At 37.1% G+C, this 21,384-nt stretch overlaps 1 protein-coding gene across 2 annotated transcripts in view; it reads left to right on the top strand.

The window, feature by feature from the left end:
• Nucleotides 1-21,384, top strand: part of KLHL1 (kelch like family member 1) — a 200,487-nt gene that overhangs the window by 137,416 nt on the left and 41,687 nt on the right. For both annotated transcript variants that reach the window (XM_013128792.2, XM_005148106.2), the window contains one exon: nt 16,161-16,347. In XM_013128792.2, the coding sequence (XP_012984246.1) occupies nt 16,161-16,347 (187 nt within the window). The remainder of the gene's footprint in view (nt 1-16,160; nt 16,348-21,384) is intronic.

The raw sequence follows: 21,384 nt of genomic DNA, 5'->3' as shown, positions 1-21,384 counted from the left end.
AGAATGTGTGTGTGATCACTTGTTTATCTAATATATTAATTTTGGTAACATAATGACAGGTTAAGGAAAACAGACTTCAACTACGCCATATTTTTGTTTGTTTGTTTTGTGTTTTGTACCCTGATGTGGGAAGGGATAGGGAGCACTCAGGATTATGACTGAAGAATAGAAAGACAGTTTAGATTTTCTTCTGAATCTGAAATTATTTTTAATGTGGGGGAAAGTTGGAATTAAAAATCTAACACTGAACACGTTTCCTTTGCTGATGACTAAGAGCACCAAAAATAACAGCTTAGTAGATGTCAGAGGTCAGTTGTTAAATAGAAAACACCATCAGGATTCTTTCCAAAATTCCAGTCCAAGACTGTTCACTATTACTGCTATGTGACTCTTCTTTTTACAGTAGATTATCACCTGCATGCATACACAGGTCCCAGACTTCCAGACAGACGAATGAATGTCTTCTGTCTCTAAGCAATAAATCTCAAAGCCGATTATTTGGAACAGAAATTATTAACTGTATGTTTCAAGAAAAAACTGGTTTATAGTTTCTAAAATATCTTAAATGTACTGCGTATTATTGCTGGGAGAAAACATTTATCTGAGAATACAGAAATCTGAGGGATTTAGTATAGTCTCTTTGTGGTTTGATTGAGCAGCTGGCTTTTCTAAATCACATGTTATGAATAATTTAGTCCATGAGCAACACAAATATTGAATTTTATATACTGAGAACTTGTGTTACTACAGAGAAATGCCTGGAAACAATCTCTGGGCTAAAACAGGGTTACTGAAATCATTAATTAAATGTGATTAAGAAGTAAAGAAATTCAAACAGATGCAGAATTTTCAATGACGTTAAAGAAAATAACAGAAAATAAAAGGAGACATGCTAAGTTATAGAAATTATTAATTGCAAATATATTTTGTTATTTTATTTCTAAGACAATGTGTGGAAACAGTTGTTCTAAAAACAAGTAAAAACTCAAAAAGATGAAGTATGTATAAACTTTCTAAAAAAAATAATAGAATCATAGAATTATAGAATAGTTAGGATTGGAAAAGACCTCAAGATCATCTAGTTCCAACCCCCCTGCCATGGGCAGGGACACCTCACACTAAACTATATCACCCAAGGCTTCATCCAACCTGGTCTTGAACACTGCGAGGTATGGAGCATTCACTACCTCCCTGGGCAGCCCATTCCAGTACCCCAACACCCTAACAGTAAAGTATTTCTTCCTTATATCAAGTCTAAACCTCTGCTATTTAAGTTTCAACCCGTTACCCCTTTTCCTATCACTACAGTCCCTAATGAATAGTCCCTCCCCAGCATCCCTGGAGGCCCCCTTCAGATACTGGAAGGTTGCTATGAGGTCTCCATGCAGCCTTCTCTTCTCCAGGCTGAACAGGCCCAACTTTCTCAGCCTGTCTTCATATGGGAGGTGCTCCAGTCCACTGATCATCCTCGTGGCCCTCCTCTGGACTTGTTCTAAGAGTACCATGTCCTTTTTATGTTGAGGACACCAGAACTGCACACAATACTCCAAGTGAGGTATAATGAGAGCAGAGTAGAGGGGCAGGATCACCTCCTTCGACCTGCTGGTCACGCTCCTTTTGATGCAGCCCAGGATACAGTTGGCTTTCTGGGCTGTGAGCTCACACTGAAGCCGGCTGATGTTCATTTTCTCATTGACTAACACCCTCAAGTCCTTCTCCGCAGGACTACCATGAATTTCCTTTGTGCCCAACCTGTAGCTGTGCCTGGGATTGCTCCCACCCAGGTGTAGGACCTTGCACTTGTCATGCTTAAACTTCATGAGGTTTGCATCAGCCCAGCTCACAAGTGTGTCAAGGTCCCTCTGAATGGTATTCCTTCCCTCTAGCATATCAACAGAACCACACAGCTTGGTGTCATCGACAAACTTGCTGAGGGCACACTCAATTCCATTGTCCATGTCAGCGACAAAAATATTAAACAAGACCGGTCCCAACACTGATCCCTGAGGGACACCACTCGTTACTGGTCTCCAGCCGGACACTGAGCCATTGACCACAACTCTTTGAGTGCGACCATCCAGCCAGTTATTTATCCACCGAGTGGTCCACCTATCAAATTGATGACACTCCAAATTTAGAGACAAGCATGTCATGTGGGACAGTGTCGAACGCTTTGCACAGGTCCAGGTAGATGACGTCAACTGCTCCACCCCTGTCCATCACTTTGGTAGCCCTGTCGTAGAAGGCCACCAAATTGGTCAGGCAGGACTTCCTCTTAGTGAAGCCATGCTGGCTGTCACCAAGCACCTTGTTGTTTTTCATGTGCTCTAGCATGCTAGAATCTGCTCCAAGATTTTGCCAGTCACAGAGGTGACACTGACTGGTCTGTAATTCCCTGGGTCATCCATTTTCCCCTTCTTGAAAATGGGGGTTATATTTCCCTTTTTCCAGTCATCAGGAACTCCACCTGTCTGCCATGATTTTTCAAATATGATGGCCAGTGGCTTTGCAACTTCATTCGCCAGCTCCTTCAGGACCCATGGATGGATTTCATCAGGTCCCATAGACTTGTGTACATTCAGGTCCTTAAGATGATCTCGAACCAGATCTTCATGTACAGTGGGCCCAAGATCTAGGTTTTCACAGTCCCTGCGTCCGCCTTCCAAGACACGGGTGCTGTGGTCAGAGCCTTTGCCAGTGAAGACCGTGGCAAAGAAGCCATTCAGAACCTCAGCCTTCTCCAAGTCCTGTGCAGCCAGTTCTCCCGAAAGTTTCCGGAGGGGGCCTACACTGTCCTTAGTCTGCTTTTTAGCCGCTACATACCTATAAAATCCCTTCCTATTATCTTTAACATTCCCCTGCCAAGTTTAGCTCCAATTGGGCCTTAGCTTTCCTAACTTGGTCCCTAACTACCCTGGACAACATCCCTGTATTCATCCCAGGCCACCTGTCCTTGTTTCCACCTTTTATAAGCCTCCTTTTTCCTGTGAATTTTTCTCAGCAGCTCCTTATCCATCCAAGGAGGTCTCCTGGCCCTCCTGCTGCACTTCCTTCTAGTTGGGATGCAACACTCCTGAGCTTGTAGCAGGTGATCCTTGAATATTAACCAAGAGTCTTGGGCCCCCTTACCCTCAAGGGCTATATCCCACAGAACCTTGCTAAGCAGGTTCCTGAAGAGGCCAAAGTCTGCTCTCTTGAAATCCAGAGCAGTGAGCTTACTGCACGCTCTTCTCACTGTCTTGAGGACCTCAAATTTGACCATCTCGTGATCACTGCATCCAAGACTTCCCTGGAGAGTCACATTTCCAATGAGCCCTTCCCTGTTGGTGAGCACAAGGTCAAGCAGGGCACCTCTCCTCGTTGGCTCCTATATTGCTTGCAGAAGGAAGTTGTCTTCCACACAATAGAGGAACCTCCTGGATTGCTTGTGCCAGGCCGTACCGTTGCCCCAACAGATGTCAGGGTGGTTGAAGTCCCCCATGAGAACAAGGGCCTGCGAGAGTGAGGCTTTTCCTATTTGTCTGTAGAGCTCTTCATCCACAGGTTCCTCTTGATCAGGTGGTCTGTAACATATCTCCACAATAATGTGTCCCATCACCGATTTCCCCTTAACCCTGACCCACAAACTTTCTGTTAACTGATCACCTGTCCCCAGACAGAGTTCCATACTCTCCAGCCTATGCCTAACATAAAGGGCAACTCCCCCTCCCCTCCTACCAGGCCTGTCTTTTCTAAAAAGCCTATAACCTTCCATTCCAACATTCTAGTCAAAGGAGCCCTCCCACCATGTTTCAGTGATGCCTCTTATATCATAGCCCCATAGATGTGCCCACATCTCTAATTCCTCTTGTTTATTCCCCATGCTACGGGCATTTGTATAGAGGCATCTGATCCAAGCTCTAAATGAAGCCAGCTCAGTGGCTGGAGCTGCTAGAATATTACTACATTGCTCAGAGTATTTATTATAGGTGCTGGCAACTGACTGGGTGTGTTGGGATGGAATGATGCTCCCCTCCCCCAACACAACTAGTTTAAAGCATCCTTGGCAAGTCTGGCAAGCCTCCCAGCAAAACCACTCTTCCCTTTCTTTATCAGAGCAGTTCCACCAGCCTTATTACAAAACAATCAAGTGAGTAAAGCAGATGATTATGTTGGATTTAGCTCAATTTATTCATATGGTTTAGTGTGAGGTGTCCCTGCCCATGGCAGGGGGGTTGGAACTAGATGATCTTGAGGTCCTTTCCAATCCTAACTATTCTATGATTCTATGAATTTGTAGCACAAAAAAAAAAAAAAAAACTAGCCAATAAATAATAACTAAGGTTTAGTTGGATAAAATGGGACTTACTTAGAAATGGAGTTTAAACTCCATTTCCATACATTATCAGTCTGTGATCATGTGATTTCTACATTTAGGAGTCCAGAAAAGATAATGACCTTTGTACTTTTTAGAAGACTTCAAGGCACAGAGTGAGGGAATGTTACGTGTTTTAATGACCTTAGACTTCTTGATAGTGTGGTGGGTTGAGATACAGAGAAAAGCTTTACTCTGTGTAAGCACTGCTCAGCAATAATGAAAACATCCTTGTATTAGAGCGTTTTCATCACAAATAGAAAACATAGTCACATACCAACTACTGTGTGAAGAAAATTAACTCTATCGCAGTCATGACAGCAGATTGGTCATAAAATGGGCTGTAAATTTTGCACTAAAACAGGAGAAGTAAGAAAAGTTATAAGGAAATGGTATATATTTTATGCAGAAAACAAACAAACAAATAAGTTATGTTTTGGTTTTGTTTTGTCTGTTTGTTTGGGTTTTTTTTTTATTTTGAAGACATCAGTCCAATACTTAAAAAAAAAATTGAAAAGTCTGGGTTTCTTTTTATGGAAAATGTTTTCTGTCTTGGAGAAGAAAAAAAATTAACAGTGTGCTTTCAGGGTTTCGTGGTTTTGTCTATGGAAGAGATCATAAAAAAAAAGAAAATAACATTTTATTTTGGCACACAAAGGAGATTAGGCAGGGAGAGTTTTATATTTTGATGTACTCATGCATCTTTTTGAGCTCTACAAACACTGTTTGCATGTACACCTTTGTTCCTAGGTATATGACAGGGAGTCAAATAATTAAACTGAATCTCCCTGTAGTGCCTGGTAAATAATCACTTGTAAGTGTGAAAAAATTACAGGGTCTCCTGAAAAAATGCCTGTTTGTGAAGACTAGTTGTTAATCAGCTAATTCAAAACTACTTGTAACATCATACTTCCAAGTAGTAAGTGCTAAGTCCAAGTATCCTCTGTCAATATTATATTAATTTTCATAATTTTAACATGATTTTTTCTACAGTGGTTTGTGACATTATATAGACAGAATAATTTATATTGTGAGGTTTGGGAATCATTTGGAAAGTGTTAATCTAAATTAAAATTTAGCACTCTGCATTGGCAAATTAACTGATTTGAGCAAAGTCTATCATGCCTTCCAGAAAAGAGGTAACATCATTCATATGCTATTTCACCTCTCAACTTTCTTGGATTTAAAAAAATAAAAAATAAAAAGAAATCTTCCATCATTTCAAAAAAAGAAAGTTAAAAGTACTTTCTTTACCTACAATAGGAAAAGCAGCATTCATTCTTTTCTACTTAAGTGGCAACAAGATTTATTATAATATGAAATCAGAATTTAAATGAAAACCTATTATTCCTGATTTAAAATTTCTTAGTGAGATTAGCATTTAAATTATATGCCATCAGTTTTATTTAAGTTTTTAATAATAGCTGATGTATATTGAATACCTCTAGACTAAACCAAAGATCTTGTTCCTATCAACCATCATTTTACTCTCAGAGAAGACAAGGATATACTCATTCAGACAGAATCCTGAATTAATTGATATATGACCAAAGTATTCACACAGAAATAGATCCATTTGGTATGCTATTAATAACATTAGCTCAGTAGGTTGCTGTTTCTACCTATAAGCTCTAGTTTAAGTGGAAATAATTAAGTTCGACATCAGGCTGTTCTTGGAAAAAGAAGTAAAATCATTTACAAACATTGCAGAATTTATACAAAACATAAGGTCTCCAAGATCAATATACCTATGAAAAATGTAAGTTACAACTGCCGATCAGTTGACAGTTGCAGAACCTAAGTTCAGCAGTTTAAAGGAAGTCTACATAAAGTTTTTGGAAACATCAAACTCTTCAGATGAAACAAAAAAAATGAAAGCAATTAATTCACTATTTTGTTCATCACATAGGTTCAAAAGTTTTTAAATAAGGATATGAAGTTTAAGCACAATTAAACAACTAATCTTCACAAGAGGGTTTGTATCCAACAGAAGCAGCTCAGAGATTATTTGTTTTGTCAAAAAGCATCACTTCCTGGGGAACTTTTTTTTTTCCCTTCAGATTTGCAGCAGAGTATAAATAGCCTAACCGATATTTCTTAATATAGAATCATAGAATCATAGAATAGTTAGGGTTTGAAAGGATCTTAAGATCATCTAGTTCCAACCCCCCTGCCAATGGGCAGGGACACCTCACACTAAACCATATCACCCAAGGCTTTGTCCAGCCTGGCCTTGAACACTGCCGGGGGTGGAGCATTACTGTTAGGGTGGTGAGGTACTGGAATGGGTTGCCCAGGGAGGTAGTGAATGCTCCATCCCTGGCAGTGTTCAAGACCAGGTTGGATGAAGCCTTGGGTGACATGGTTTAGTGTGAGGTGTCCCTGCCCATGGCAGGGGGGTTGGAACTAGATGATCTTAAGGTCCCTTCCAACCCTAACTACTCTGTGATTCTGTGATTCATAACTTTCCTGGGCAACCCATTGCAGTGCCTCACCACCCTCACAGTAAAGAACTCCTTCCTTATATCCAGTCTAAACCTCCCCTGTTTTAACCCATTACCCCTTGTCCTGTCACTCCAGTCCCTAATGAATAGTCCATCCCCAGTATCTGTATAGTCCCACTTCAGATATTGGGAGGCTGCTATGAGGTCTCCACGCAGCCTTCTCTTCTCCAGGCTTCGGAACATCCCCAACTTTCTCAGCTTGTCTTCATACAGGAGGTGCTCCAGTCCCCTGATCATCCTTGTGGCCCTCCTCTGGACTTGTTCCAACAGTTCCATGTCCTTTTTATGTTGGACACCAGAACTGAGCACAATACGCATTACCCCTTGTCTTATCACTACAGTCCCTAGTGAAGAGTCCCTCTCCAGCATCCTTGTAGGTAAATACAGTTTTAATATGAATATCAATGAATAAATTGAAACCCACAGTTACAATAATATTTACAGGCACTCTTGCAGTTACCCTATGGATAGAAAATACAGTGTCAATTTATTCCTTTCAGCACATTAGGCAACTGAAATACTTCCTTTTATATACCAATGCAATTATGTAAGAACAATGACTTCTTCTTCTACCAGCTTTATGCAGATAAAAAATTCTTCTAATTTAAATTTTGTCCAAAGTTGAACAGTGTTTCCTAAGAGCTAGAGCAACGTAAGCATGGTAAGAAAGTGGACTGAGAACTTGTTTTAAAGAAAGTTTTAAACCAGTATTTTAATACTTTCAAGGAATTCAGACAAAACCTTTTTTTAATACTTTTTATTTTAGTCTGTACAAAGAGTAATCATGACCTTACATTTCAAAAGCCGCCATTCTTTCCTGGTAACTGCATTACTGTGATCATCAACAACCACCAGCCACAACAAATTTGTGCATGGCAGAAGACTCGTAAAAGGACAATGATAGCTAATAAAAAATCTCTCTTGAAAACTTTTCAATGTGCAAACTTTAGGTCATTTCTTCTTCAAATTTCTGTTTGATATGGTAATGTAAACGTTTTTCTGACTCAAGTCTGTCTAGTGACTTCAGGTACATTTTGGATCAAGAAGGATACTCAAGGGCTTTGTTAAACAAAAAGTGTCATGAAAATCCACATTTCATTTATTCAGTTAATTTAAAGGATTTTAAGGTTTTTGTTCTTCAGTTATGATTATTAATACCAGCAAAATAAGGCTAATCCTGTGTTCCAAGTAACATTGGCATATAAGTTTCTGATGGCACTTTGGGATTCTTTTACAGGGAGAATGCATCTAAATACTGGGATAATATTTAGAGAACTGGAAGTTACTTTTTTGTCTATGATAACATTAACATAACATTGGGTATAAAATTTTGTACTGTTCAGGGTATAGAAGTAAAGATTTGATAGATGGACCATTCGGTGCTTAAAGAACTTGCTGGATGGTGGCACGCAGAGTTATGGTCAATAGTCAATGTCCAGCTGCACACCAGTAACAAGTGGTGTCCACCAGGGGGCGGTGTTGGGACCAATCCTGTTCAACATCTTTCTTGACAACATGGACAGTGGGATTGAGTGTGCGCTCAGCAAGTTTGCTAACACTAAACTATGTGGTCTGGCAGATACACTGGAGGGAAGGAATGCCATCCAGAGGGACCTTGACATGCTTGTGAGCTGGGCTGATGCCAGCCTTATGAAGTTTAACCATGACAAGTGCAAGGTCCTACACCTGGGTCGGGGCAATCCCAGTCACATCTACAGGTTGAGCAAAAAGGAAATTCATGGTAGTCCTGCGGAGAAGGACTTGAGGGTGTTAGTCAATGAGAAAATGAACATCAGCCGGCTTCAGTGTGAGCTCACAGCCCAGAAAGCCAACTGTATCCTGGGCTGCATCAAAAGGAGCGTGACCAGCAGGTCAAAGGAGGTGATCCTGCCCCTCTACTCTGCTCTCGTTATACCTCACTTGGAGTATTGTGTGCAGTTCTGGTGTCCTCAACATAAAAAGGACATGGAACTGTTGGGACAAGTCAAAAGGAGGGCCACGAGGATGATCAAGGCACTGGAGCACCTCCCGTATGAAGACAAGTCTGAGAAAGTTGGGTCTGTTCAGCCTGGAGAAGAGAAGGCTGCATGGAGACCTCATAGCAGCCTTCCAGTATCTGAAGTGGAACTATACGGATGCTGGGGATGGACTCTTTATTAAGGACTGTAGTGACAGAACAGGGGGTAACGGGTTCAGACTTCAACAGGGGAAGCTTAGATTGGATATAAGGAAGAAATACTGTGAGGGTGGTGAGGTACTGGAATGGGTTGCCCAGGAAAGTTGTGAATGCTTCATCCCTGGTGGTGTTCAAGTCCAGGTTGGATGAAGACTAGGGTGACATGGTTTAGTGTGAGGTGTCCCTGCCCATGGCAGGGGGTTGGAACTAGATGATCTGAAGGTCTTTTTGAACCCTAACTATTCTATGATTCTATGATTCTAATTATGTGTTGTGAAGGACTGTTCAAAAATCTAATCAAAATAAATAGACATGGTCAAATAGAGACCACATAAAGCATATGAATAATTCTGTGCCCTTCTTAGCAACAGGTATCACATGGAAAAAAGAAGATAAAAAGTTTTGTATGTGCTTAGTATCTTGCTTTGTCATCCAGGGAACACCTTCCCACCTTGTTCGGTTTTATAGAGCAGACTCCTGTCCTGGGCAAAATATCCATTTTTTTAAAAAATTTAATAGTAAGAATCCTGTGGTATTTCCTCATCTTCCCTTTTGAGTAATTACTGTGTCTGAAGAACATATCAAGGTGGTGAAATTTGAGTTCTCCCTGACTAAGCAAATGTTGTCACATTTCACCCTTTTCACAAGGTAGGAGGAAGCTTTACCTAAATAACAAGGGCATGTTTTGTGCCTCTTCAAAAGGATGAGGATACTATAAAAGTTTTGATGAATCAGTTCTCTGGCACTTCCATTGTCTTGTAGTCTCTTCCAAGAGTGGATTGCAGAAGAGAGGGTGATTGCTTCCTTCTGAGGACAGCTAGCATCATCTTTTTGCCTAATAGTGGCTGAATTTCATCCTAGGTGCCACATTTTCAAAGGGGGAAGTGGAACTTACCCCATCTCTCAGATGATCTTTTGTGTAGAAAAAGTTAAATTTACCTTAATATCATTCAAATCAATTAATAAAATTGCTAATACTGTCACCTGGCTCCTATTTGTAAAATCAAAAGGCTAAAAAAGATGCTTGTTTTAAAGATTAAACAAGTCACTGTGCAAGTACCAAACTCGTCCTTTTGTGCTTGTTAAACTTGACTTTTCTGTTGTCAGTACTTAAATGCTTTTCATTCCAGATATCAAAGTGAGTGTACTTCATTGAGTTGAAGTATACCTGCTCTTTGCAGAATTGTACTGAAAGTAGAGAAGCATAGAAATAACTAGGGTGGAAAAGACATTTAAGATCATTAAGTAGAAAGTAATATAGAAGTACAGTTGAGAAAGGAATTGGTGGGTGTTTTAACTAGGAAAAAATGAGAACCATGATGACACAAAGTTACTAAAAAAATCTCAGGATATCCCTAGTCTGAGAAGTTATAGCAATGCTAGAAGTAGCTATGCTGAAGTAACACCGCAGTGAGGATTCTGAAAAGTGACAGCCATGTGAGTTTCGAAGTGATACAAAACCCAGAAATATTTCTTCAGTGTTATATGCAACTCTCTCTTTAATGTTATATGTCATAGACATGGAAGAGCAAGCTGAGCATAATATAGTTTCCAAGGAAATATCTTTGTTTATTGAATTCCCTGATTAAGTGCATCCTGATTTAATAAAAATATATTGATTATTTTGATGTAATAAGGAAAGATAACTATAGAGTAGAAAGACATTAAAGCAAATTATTGAAATTTAGACAACATGAAAGAGCTTTCTAGGACTTTTGATTTAAAAACTATAGCTTTAATTTCCACTTATCTTTTTCTCTTACTAATAGCATCATAGAATCATAGGGTTTAGACATTAGGACATTCAGAAATACAGCATTTATCACAAGTCAGCTCATGTGGGTAAAGTGGGTGGAAATAAGGAATGAATATTTTTCTCAATTATTTTTTCCATATCTTTATAGTTAGGAAAAGGCCTTGATATGGAATAGTATGTTTTACTCCATATGTCTGTTACTTTTAGAGTTAGTATGTAGCTTTTTATATAGTTTCTATAGTTAGTTATAGATTTTTATTAATTAGTTTATGGGTTTTGTTTGTTTGTACAAAAAAAAATCATATTATGTAGTCTTTTTTTAGGAAATGAACGTGTGTTTCTTTCTGCTTTTAAAGTTTGGGGGATTGTTTTTGGTTTTGGGTTTGTTTTGTTTTCATTACTAAGATGTATTTATAATTGGAAAGACTTCAGCCTTTATTTCTTTTTGGTGCATGAAATCTGAGAATTTTGGGACAGAACAGTGTTCATTGATTGTTACTTCTTTATGTGAAACACCTAGCAACTCAGTCAGAAGATCTTATAAATATTTGTCTTAAGAGCCTAGGTAGATATCGGAACATCAGAATAAAGAAGTAGCTGTCTGATAGGAAGTCACCAAATACAATTGTTAGACATGGATTCTTACTGATATAAAAATCTTGCTGTAAAAAAACCTTGTCATCAATTCCACTAATTCCATTAAACATTAGAAAAAACAAATAATATATTTTCTCAAATTTGTGGAGAGGAAACTGATAATTTGATTTCTCAGCTTTCTTGTGCCTGTATTCTGTTCGATTAATTATCATCAGTGTACACTGGGTTAGTAGTCCCAGATGTATGTTAAACCATTTCACAAGAGAATATATTATCCTGCTTAAAATCTGAACGTGATTTGTCTTCAGATCTTTGATTTTTGATCTACTGAGTAGTGTGTTGAGGACTTCAATTGGGAACAAAAAAAAAAAATCACAAAACGATATATTAAAAAAATCTTGATATTGCGAAATATAAATTAGCATGGCGTTATGAGATCTACTTAATACTGCTGCTTATTAGCACACTTTAATATTTAATCCTTACCACATCTAGCTTATAAAATGCTTGCTTTTAATTTCTTGGTACTCTGAAGTTTCTGAGCTCTTCCACTGATATTGTGGGTGTCAAGATTATAAGGATAAACCGTTTGGAATGTTATTAAAAAATAATAGCTAATATACTTTCCTTGGAATTGTATTTTCTCTACAACTAGGGAAGGTAAATAAATTTGAAAATAAATTGGACTTTAACCACAGACTCAGTTTTTTTTGTGCTCAACTTAGATTAAGAAATACAGTAAAAAACACGGTGATTATACTACTCTTCTTTTACTGAGCCGATTTCATTAATATTAAATGTAAAACCAGTTAGAAATGTTGCATTTTAGGTAATACCATTGCAGTCAGTGCAAAAGCATTCACCAGCTATGAGGGAAGAGAGTGGAATATTGATATTTAAATTCATGACATTAGACATGAAGGTAGCATATGTTAGGTCATAATACATTTTGACAAATGTGTTTGAGTAATATATATTTTAAGGCACTTCCTGATAAAATTTTAAGGGGCTGCCATTTTGATTGAAAATAGCAGATTTTGAGAGCTATTTTAATGTTAAAAAAAGAAAAGAAGTCAATATCAAAGTTTAAGGATATTTTCAAGTCTATTTTTTTCCACATTAAATTTATTTACATTTATATCAAGCTCTTAACCTCAACCATATATAGTGATCCTTTTAAAAATATTGCCATCAAAGAACACTGCTGTTTTTCTCACGTGTCTATTTCAGTTCTGCCTGTGCCTCATATTGTTTTAGTAAGACTTGTGACAACCCAGCATCTTGAGCCTTTAGTCAAATGCTCTTACAAATGTAAGTACAAATCGTAATCTGGCCATAGTCTTAATGTCTGCTTACTGAATGTGTTTTTCCAAAATAGGCTTTTCCTTATTAAAAATATCTGAAATCTAGACACAGGCAAGTGTATTTCTGAGGAGTAATCCTTCAACATAAGATAATTATGTATATGGTATTAGCTCCCTTCTACTGAATTTCTGTGGCCAAAGAAATATGGCCTCAGAGATCAGCAGAAACTAATTAGTTTGTAACATACTTACATGTTAGGGAGATTCCACAATGGGAGTATGTGACAAATTTAAAAGAGCAGCAGATTTAATTTTGAGTCTTTTCTGTAACATTTCTCTTAGGCTTAATTCATATTATCCAATCTCAATATTTTTTCTTGGTTTTCCAACCAGTTATTTATTACACAATCTGGTCTAGTTGATGATGTCCCTACTAATTGCAGAGGGGTTGGACTAGGTGACCTTTGAAGATTCCTTCCAACTCAAATCATTCTATGATTCTATGATTATTCCGCTCTTGCTGTTTCTAAGATGTTTTAGTGGTTTCTTAGTGCAATAATCATACACATTTATAAGAATTGCTATGCTAGGTACTGTTGTTTGATTAGAAAATAATAACAAAAACACTTTTGGAAAAAAAATATATGGAGTGACTTCTATACCTCATTTTCCATGTAAGATGAGAAAAGTGCTTGTCCCACCAAATCAAATGCTCCAGTATCTCATCACCCTCATAGTGAAGGTGACATTAAAAGTGATATTCTAATTTTCAAGATGTGAGTAGCATTTAACTCACTCAGAATCCTTAACAACTTCATTTCTACAATTTTACTGCAGATAAATTAAATATAATGTGCCTGGACAACAAAGAATAATAATAAATAAAGAAGAAAATCATAATAATTAAAAACCCAAGCAACCCTTTATTTAAAATCATAGGTTTTGGCTTGGTCACTTCCATTCAGGAGTGAAATTTTGGATGTCCAAAATACAAATTTCTGGAGAAGTCAACTTCTAGATCTGTAACAGTCAAAAAGAAATTCAAAAATTACAAATTATTAGAAAAATAAAGCAGAGCACATCATTATGCCACCACAAAAATTTATGTTTTGACAATATCTTTAATAATGTGTGCAGTTCTGCTCCGTTCAGAAAAAGAATCTAACAAAACTGAAAATTTCAGAAAAACCAACAAGGGTAAAAAAAGACATGAATCTTCTTTCATATAAGCAATGATTAACTAAACTAATATTCCTCAGTCTAGAGAACAGTCAACTAATATAGAAGATTACTAAAATCTAGAATATTATAAAGAACTCAATATAGCAGAGTTCAGTTATTTGTTTTCTCTTTCAATGAAAGAATCAAAGGGGCACTGATAGGAGAAATCTATGAAACAAATTGAAAGCAAATGAAGCAACAGGAGCCGGGTTTGAAACCTTCATATGCAGTGAGTGATAGGCTGAATTTGTTGTGAAAACATTGTGGATGCAACAAATTTACATAAGTTCAGACAAAGGTTGAACTGGTTCGTGGAAGATAAGGCCCCTGAAAATTACAAAATGCATGGAAAAGACATCCACCTCAGAATGTACCTGATCTGAAAGTTGGATATTGGGGGAATATTAAGGGAAATTACTGTATACTTTACATTAGTCCTATGGTTTGCTCCCTAGACATTGACTTATGGCCATAGCTGGCACATTTCCTGTAGGCTACCTGAACCTTCCTACTAATTCCTTTTAATAAGCAGGTCTATTGTCTGTTAAGTCATCAGCCATGTAAAATAAGAGTTCTGGATCACCAGTCAAGGTATTGCAGTGTGTAATGCCTTTCTTTGGACCTGAATAGATTCATTCTGTGACTGACACTTAAAATCAGAATTAGGAGTCTACAGTCTACACGTACAAGCTAATAATATTTTAGATATCAGAGAACATATGTTATCTGCAAAAGGCTGACAGATTGACAAAGGACTGTCATTCATTCTTCAACAGCCACTGAAGTTCAGATGAAGTAGCTGACAGTCCTTAAAAGGAATCTGTCTGCCTGTGTTTAGGTAACTGCAAAGCAATTTGCATACATTTGTATATATGTGTCTCTCAGGAAGATACCACCCCATAGACTCTGGAAACTAAATTTCCTGCTTCTTGGCCTACACCTGCTTCTCTGAAAATGATTTGGTCTCCCAGATAGATTTCCTATGAGATATAGAAATCTACCAGACTGTACATATATGCTGCCATATCCAATTAAAACCCACTCTAATTTGATAGTAAGCAGAGTATAGGGATCAGCATCTAGAGGTAATACTCAATTGCCTAAACATAAACACTAAGAGTCTGATAGAGTTCTGATTCCTTAGGGTATCCAAGATATCCATATTGGTCTGGCAGATATGGCACAAAATCTGCATAAGCATTGAACTCTTGTGATCTGATATCAGTGAGGTCACAGAATCATTTAGGTGGGAGTAGACCACAGGTCTATAGTCCAACATCCTGCTGAAAGTTTGGGTCAGCTCTGAGGTTAGACCAAGTTGCTTAGTCCAATGAGATCATGTACAGCATCTCAAAAGCCAGTAGAAATGTACAGACAGACAAATGAATCAAATACTCAAAATTTAAAGCTTAAAGCCTTCTTCCTTGGAAACATGACAGAATATTCTTTCTGCTGTATGCACTGAGCATCCATTTTGATAATTATTTGTTATAAGGTTTTATGTCAATTGTAATAGTTACATTATCTAGTTTACTAATCCTTAAATTTGCCAGTAATGCAGAAAGCATAGATCCAAAACTTGCACAATAAAGTTCTTTCAGGTTTTTTGTTTGATTGGTTTGTTTTTTTTGTTTGTTTTTTTTGTTGTCTAGTTTGTTTTTTTGTTGTTGTTGTGGGTTTTTTGGTGTTATTATGATTATTATTAATATTAATATAATCATGATTGTCATCACCATCATCATTTATTTGGGGCTTTTGTTTTTGTTATTAGGGCTTCTGGGTTTCTTTTGCTGGTGGTGGTTATTTGGTTTAGTTTGAGTTTAGAAATCAGGGGTGTACCTGGAAGTATTACATAAAATACTGTAGAATGTTGATACATTACATGACCGCACAATCAAGATGCTTGCAAAGAGATGCCTTCTGGATCCTTTCAGAGTTACATTGGAAAACACTGAAGTAAATCAGGCTGTAGCCTACAAAAGAATACTTAATTTTCTTGTGTCTTCAGTAAAAGAGTAGTAAGATTGCAGTCTTAAGTGATGGTGAAACAGTGATATAAAATTTTCCTTCAGTTTTTTAAAGATCCACTAAATATTTACTTTCCTAATCTTCCAAGAAAAATAGCAATTAAAACCTCTGTATTCTACAGTTAAGTGATATGATACCATTTTGTAATCTTCTCTCATTGCATGGTATTGCTTTTCAAGGAATTTCTAGCATTTTTGATTCATGATCATGTCATTTACAGATATTGGCTGACCTAGAAAACCATGTGCTTTTTAAGGATGACCTAGAATGCCAGAAGCTTATTCTGGAAGCCATGAAATACCATCTTTTACCAGAGAGAAGAACTCTCATGCAAAGTCCAAGAACTAAACCTAGAAAATCTACAGTTGGGACACTTTATGCTGTTGGAGGAATGGATAACAACAAAGGTATTAGAGGATATCTGTTACTTTATAAAAGTTATGTTTTATGTTTTCTTCAGTAGAAAATAGTGAAAAAACTTTCTATTTCAAGGCTGGGGTGGGGGTATCTAAACGGACCAAGAAATGCTGCCAAGACTTTTGGTCCAATGAAGAGCTAATAATATTGAAGGAAAAGTGTAATATTGTTCATTCCTTGCTCAAAATTATTATAGTTTCAAGAAACGATTTTAACAAAATAACTAAATTTACATTCATTTATTTTTAGCTTTCTAGAAATTATGTTTCATTTATAACTTAGCCAAATATGTACACACCTTTTCTAATCAATGAAAAAGCTTGGTATGCAGTGTATTAAATCCTTAAGTAGCCACCTGAAATATTAAGGTCTTCAATGCAGAAATTTGTTAATCTTTTAGAGAAAAAATCTAGAGAACTAACTTAAACTAGGTTACTACATAGTCAGCGGGTAAAGGAAAATGAAATTATCCCCATCTTACTGTGAAGAAAAGCAGGTGGAAATTTTGTAAAAGTATTTTGTTGTTACTTGTGGTATTATGATGATGTGCTTTTATTGGTGTAAGAAGTCTATTCCACTGATTCCTTGTATGGAATGAAGTAAAATACTTGAATTTAAAGCTAGTTGTGCTATAAGCCTATATATTCAGACAGGCTTTACTTTTTTTTTCTTAAAATTCACTAGCAGTTCCACAGTACCTTATATTTTGATGTTCATATTTATACTGAAGAATATGCTTTCAGAAACATTAGTTCAAATATAAAATAAACTGTACTTTAAAATAAAATTAGATCAGTATTTGAGAATTCTCTTTCTAGGTGTAGCTATTGCAATTCTTTCACTAAATAGCTGGGGTAGCATCATCTGAAAAGGACATTGCATGCTTTTCAAATGAAGGTACAGCAATGAGAAAGATGTATGACATCTGTGCTCTTTGAAAAAGAAATGTGGAAATAGGGAAATGCTGAGGAAGGAACCAATATGCATATATTATTGTACATGTGGATTATATTTATCCTTTAAGCATTTCTAAATGTTTGTGTAGCTAAATGTTAGGTATAGATTTGCAAAGAATAGTTTTTAGATCATAAGATACTAAAAATACAAATTTCCTCTTACTTAGGACAAATGACAACAAACACTTTAAGTATTCAGGCAGCAGACATGACCATAAACCTAATTTAGGTGCAGCTATACTTGTTCTAGTTTACTATAGAGACCTGTTCCTTGTCCATACAGGAAAATAAAAATAGAAATATGTAGGAAGACAGAACAGAGGATAACACCATTGCAGCAACACCACACAGTCTGTTTTGCAGATTCAGGTCAGGAAGAAGCAGCTTTTCTGTAGCAGCAGGAGAGAACAGAGTGTGGCAGAGGTTCAGCCCTCTGTGGAAGAGACTGAAAAGAAAAGAATCAGGGCTTATAAACATTTACAGCAGATAAAAAACTGTTTTGAGATAGGGCCTGGCATGGCACAGCAGTATGTATGTAGTAGGACATTTTGTTACAGCCAATGTAATGTGTATTTTTAATAACTGAGGCTCTGCCTCAACTGAGGATCATGCGGCCTCAACTTGCATCTGCTCATCTCATCCCTCTTGTGATGCTGCTGCATCCTTGATTACCATCTGTGTTCAGTGAGTCTTGCTTCCACATGTCAATGCAGGAGACCTGAGTGCTAGTCATGTGGTTTGAAGAGGTGCTGAGTTCATAAAGCACTCCTCAATATTTGCTCTGTGAGATGATGCTGACACTGTATTGTTTCTCCTCAATGATTTTTAATTTTTTCCCCACAACTTTCTCCACTGAAATGCTGACACAAATGATTGCAATTCACAATTATGTATATTGATTGTGATTCACAATGATCACCACCTGGTGTTTGCTACCAAATATGAAGCATTTACATATAGAACTAGATGAGCTAAACAAGTTAGCACTTTATTAGCTAGCATACAAAGCAGGGGGTAAGTGCTAGTATTATGAAAGTATTTTAAGGTTATGTGGCCCATCATGTAGAAAGTATCCTAGCATGCTAAATCAAACCTGTTTTAAAATCTGTTCTATAGTTATCTCATTTTCCATAAAAAAATAGTTGATAATTAAACTCCAGCAGCCAGTGACTGAAATTATGCCTAATGTGAAAAGTTAATGCAGCACAGTGCTAACTGGATAGAATTAAAAAGAGTAAAGTTAGATTATTTTGTAATTTTAATCTCCTAAATATACAAACCCATCTTTGAGTCCCTGTTTCCACACACCTTTGTTTATTTATTCATTTAATTTGAAAGGCACATATACAAAAGAGTTTTTTTTTATTCTGTATGTTTACACTAATAGAAGCAGATGTGTGAGATTAGAAGTATGTGCTTCTAACAATGTTCCATGCACTTTACCCATTCATAACATCACACTGACTTCTGTAATTTGGATTAGCAGGATTTAGTCATCTGGTACTGCATAAAAGCTAACCAAGTACACATACAGAGGAGGATCCTAGACTAAAATAAGTGAGTAAATGTAAGTAATGGACATAACAGCAGTTTCTAAGAATGGTAAAACACTGATTTCTTGCAGCTATCTTGGAATCTCAAATGCAGAATAAAAGCCATGTAATAGAATGTGGTGTATATGGTCTATGTTAGATAGTGGTATGTAAAATTATGAGGAAAATGTACTTTCACAGAAAGAAATGATTGGTATAAATAATTAAGTAATGTTATATTGATGGCAGAATACTGACTGGTCTCTCATGAAATGTTCTGACCTTTCTCACTACTTAGCAGATAACATAATAAGGTACAAGGAGAATCTGCAGAAAAAGAAAGCAAAAGGAAATGAATGTGTCAGAGTAACCATGATCCAAAACTACTGGTATATATTACTTTTAGAATAGCCCTAGATTCGTTCATCACTGTCCAAGATTAGTTCATTATTTACTGAGTCACAGTTTTCAAGTAAATACAAGTCAAAAATTATTGAAAAATTACATGAGCAAGAAGCTCTTCCATAAAATTGTGACAGATCATTACAAAGAGGGGGAACTGTTGATTTACAGAAACACTGATATTAAATGTGTGTTTTTCATTAACCTTGTGACAACATATAGAACCTATTGCAAAAATTGTTCTGATAGCAAATTCATGAGGTGCATCACTAGGCTATATCAAGCAATACTGAAAGTCATGTCATTTCTATTTAGATATTTTGTTAGAAAGATATTTCAGTTCTCTCACCCCATAGGAATGGGGAGAGAATTGGAAGAAGTGAGAAAACTCATGAGTTGAGATAAACCAGTTTAATTGATAAAGCTAAAGCTGCACACACACAAGCAAAGCAAAACAAGCAATTCATTCACTACTTCCCATTGGCAGGCAAATGTTCAGCCATCTCCAGGAAAGCAGAACTCCATCACAATTACCTGGGAAGGCAAACACCATCACTCCAAACATCTCCCAGTTTATATTATGACACTCTGTGGTATGGAATAACCCTTTGGTTAGTTCAGGTCAGGTGTCCTGCCTCTGCTCCCTCCTAACCCCCCTTCACTGGCAGATTTTTCCTTTCTACTCAGCACTGATGAGGCCACACCTGGAGTGATGTGTGCAGTTCTAAGACAAATAAGGAGCAGAAACTATAAGACAAGGTTTTCTCTTCAAACATCAGGAAGCATTCACTGTGAGGGTGACTGAGCCTGTGACCCTGCACAGAGATGTTGTGGAGTCTCTGACCTTGGAGATATTAAAAAACTATCTAGACAATATCCTGGACAACTAAATGTCCAGATGTCCCTGTTTGAACATGGGGTTGGACCAGATAACATCAGGAAGTCCCTTCCAACCTCAACTGTTCTGTGATTCTGTAACATACAGCATAATCATAGGTGGAGCTTGGTTAGTTACTTCACCAGAGGACTATAAAATAAACTGGCTAATGACTAATGAGATAATTAGATGTAGAAATCACAGTAAAAATCTCTTCTTATCCAATCCTTGTAAGTATTAACATTATTATTTGTTTCTTTTCGCTCCTGTGAATTTCAGTATGTTCCAGAACACAGCCTCATAGACCAGTTTGCAGTTACAGTATTTTGATTTACCTGGGCATTCCTGAATAGTAAAGAAATAAAAATCCAGACTGTAATACCATCTGATAATTTTTCAGTACTTATTTTACTTCACTTTATTTCTGGCATTTTTTCAGTGCAGTTAACTTGTGAAATTGCTGATTCACTTATAGTTTGAAATAAAGAGAAGATCCTGAAGTTATCTATTCTGAAGCCTCCATGGCTTTAATATAACAGAAAAGCCAAAGTTATCACACAGAGGATGAATTTCATCATCCCACAAACTACCCACAGTGCTAAACTATTGTCCTTGTATTCTCAGCTGTTGTTACAACCTTTGGAGTCAAGCAGAAATGAAAGAGGTTGCCACCTTCATGGAAATATTGGGAGGATTATTCCCCCAAGAACATCCCTGTGTCCCTCTTCATTGCTTCCCTGATGCTCATTCTATTTTCTGATATTTCCAGTGGAGGTATTTTATCACTGATTAAAGTACACATGCGCACAAAAAAGGAAGCCTTGTATACGATCTAGAGAAGACACATGCATGGAAACTCTACATTGTCTTAACTTTTTTCATACACTAATTTATGTTCTCTGATCACCCAAGTTTTATTGATAGTTGTTACTACTGGGTTTGGCTTTGGAGTATATTAAATAGTTTGTTCCAGCACAAATCTGCTCTGAAGACAGTTCATTGCTGGAACCACCCTCAATAGTCAGTGTGGATAGCACTCATAGGTAAGCTAAGGAAGTGTGGGCTTGATGATCAGGTAGTGAGGTGGACCAAGAACTGGTTGAAAGGAAGAAGGCAGAGAGTTGTGGTCAATGGGGCAGAATCTAGCTGGAAGTCTGTGACTAGTGGAGTCCCTCAGGGGTCAGTGCTGGGACCGGTGCTGTTTAATATTTTCATCAATGACCTGGATGAGGGAACTGAGTGTACCCTCAGCAAGTTCGC

Source organism: Melopsittacus undulatus, chromosome 2 (assembly GCF_012275295.1).
Source record: "Melopsittacus undulatus isolate bMelUnd1 chromosome 2, bMelUnd1.mat.Z, whole genome shotgun sequence".
Classification (NCBI taxonomy): domain Eukaryota; kingdom Metazoa; phylum Chordata; class Aves; order Psittaciformes; family Psittaculidae; genus Melopsittacus; species Melopsittacus undulatus.
This window is presented reverse-complemented; position numbering and strand designations above follow the sequence as displayed.